Below are 1059 nucleotides of genomic sequence, written 5' to 3' on the forward strand. Positions count from 1 at the left end.
CTTAGAGTTCTCAAGAAGAAGCTGAAAGTTTGTGGTTTGGAAAAGCTTCTCCTCTAACCTATACGCCAGGTGTTTCCAGGTGAACCACACCCGCCCTGCTCTCTTTTCTCCCAGACCTTTGCCTCCACGTCCATCACTGCTTCTGGGGCCCTCTAGATATCGCCTTGTTTGCCAATATCCTTCTGAAATTGGCATCTGTGCAAATCAACCCATCCCTGGTGACATTCTGGTTTGCAAGGGGAGAAATAAAACCTACCCAGTTCCTTCCACAATATGTGGCTTTCTCCTCTTCGTCCCTCCTCTAGATCTTCTATCTCACCTGCCTTATCTTTTTCTACACCCTTCTCACACACCCCAATGGTTTGGGTGAGGCTCATTTTGCTAGTTGAAAATAAACCTGGTCAAAAACATGCTCACCTTTTTGTCTTGGAAAGTCCCAAAATGTGTCTGTTTTCAGCATCTGCAAACAAGGTGAATTTAAGGGGAAGAGAATGTAAGCCCCAAGGTGGTTTGGCTGGCTGCAAAATCCCTTCCCTTCCCTTCTCTCTCCCTTCCCTTCTCTCTTCCTTTCCTTTTCTTTCTTTCCTTTTTCCCCCTTCCCTTCTCTCTTTCTTCCCTTCCCTTCCCTTCCCTTTCCTTCTCTCTCCCTTCCCTTCCCTTTCTTTCTTTCCTTTCTTTCCCTTCCCTTCCCTTCTCTCTTCCTTTCCTTCTCTTCTCTTCCCTTCCCTTCTCTCTTCCTTTCCTTTCCTTTCCTTTCCTTTCCCTTCTCTCTTCCTTTCCTTTCTTTTCCTTTCCTTTCCTTTCCTTCTCTCTCCCTTCCCTTCCCTTCCCTTCTCTCTTCCTTCCCTTCTCTCTCCCTTCCCTTCTCTCTTCCTTTCCTTTCCTTTCCTTTCCATTCCTTCCCTTCCCTTCCCTTCTCTCTTCCTTTCTTTTCTTTTCCTTTCCTTTTCTCTCTCCCTTCCCTTCCCTTCCCTTCTCTCTTCCTTCCCTTCTCTCTCCCTTCCCTTCTCTCTTCCTTTCCTTTCCTTTCCTTTCCATTCCTTCCCTTCCCTTCCCTTC

The 1059-nt window shown here is 46.8% G+C and overlaps 1 protein-coding gene across 1 annotated transcript in view; it reads right to left on the reverse strand.

The window, feature by feature from the left end:
* The window catches only part of LOC107298427 (olfactory receptor 52D1-like), a 3181-nt gene extending 2804 nt beyond the window's left edge, over positions 1 to 377 (reverse strand). Inside the window, exon 1 of the mRNA XM_029286519.1 lies at positions 320 to 377. Within this exon, the coding sequence (XP_029142352.1) occupies positions 320 to 377 (58 nt within the window). The remainder of the gene's footprint in view (positions 1 to 319) is intronic.
* Between the last annotated feature and the right edge of the window lie 682 nt (positions 378 to 1059).

Source organism: Protobothrops mucrosquamatus, unplaced genomic scaffold (genome assembly GCF_001527695.2).
Source record: "Protobothrops mucrosquamatus isolate PMUCROS unplaced genomic scaffold, P.Mucros_1.0 scaffold3960, whole genome shotgun sequence".
NCBI lineage: Eukaryota > Metazoa > Chordata > Lepidosauria > Squamata > Viperidae > Protobothrops > Protobothrops mucrosquamatus.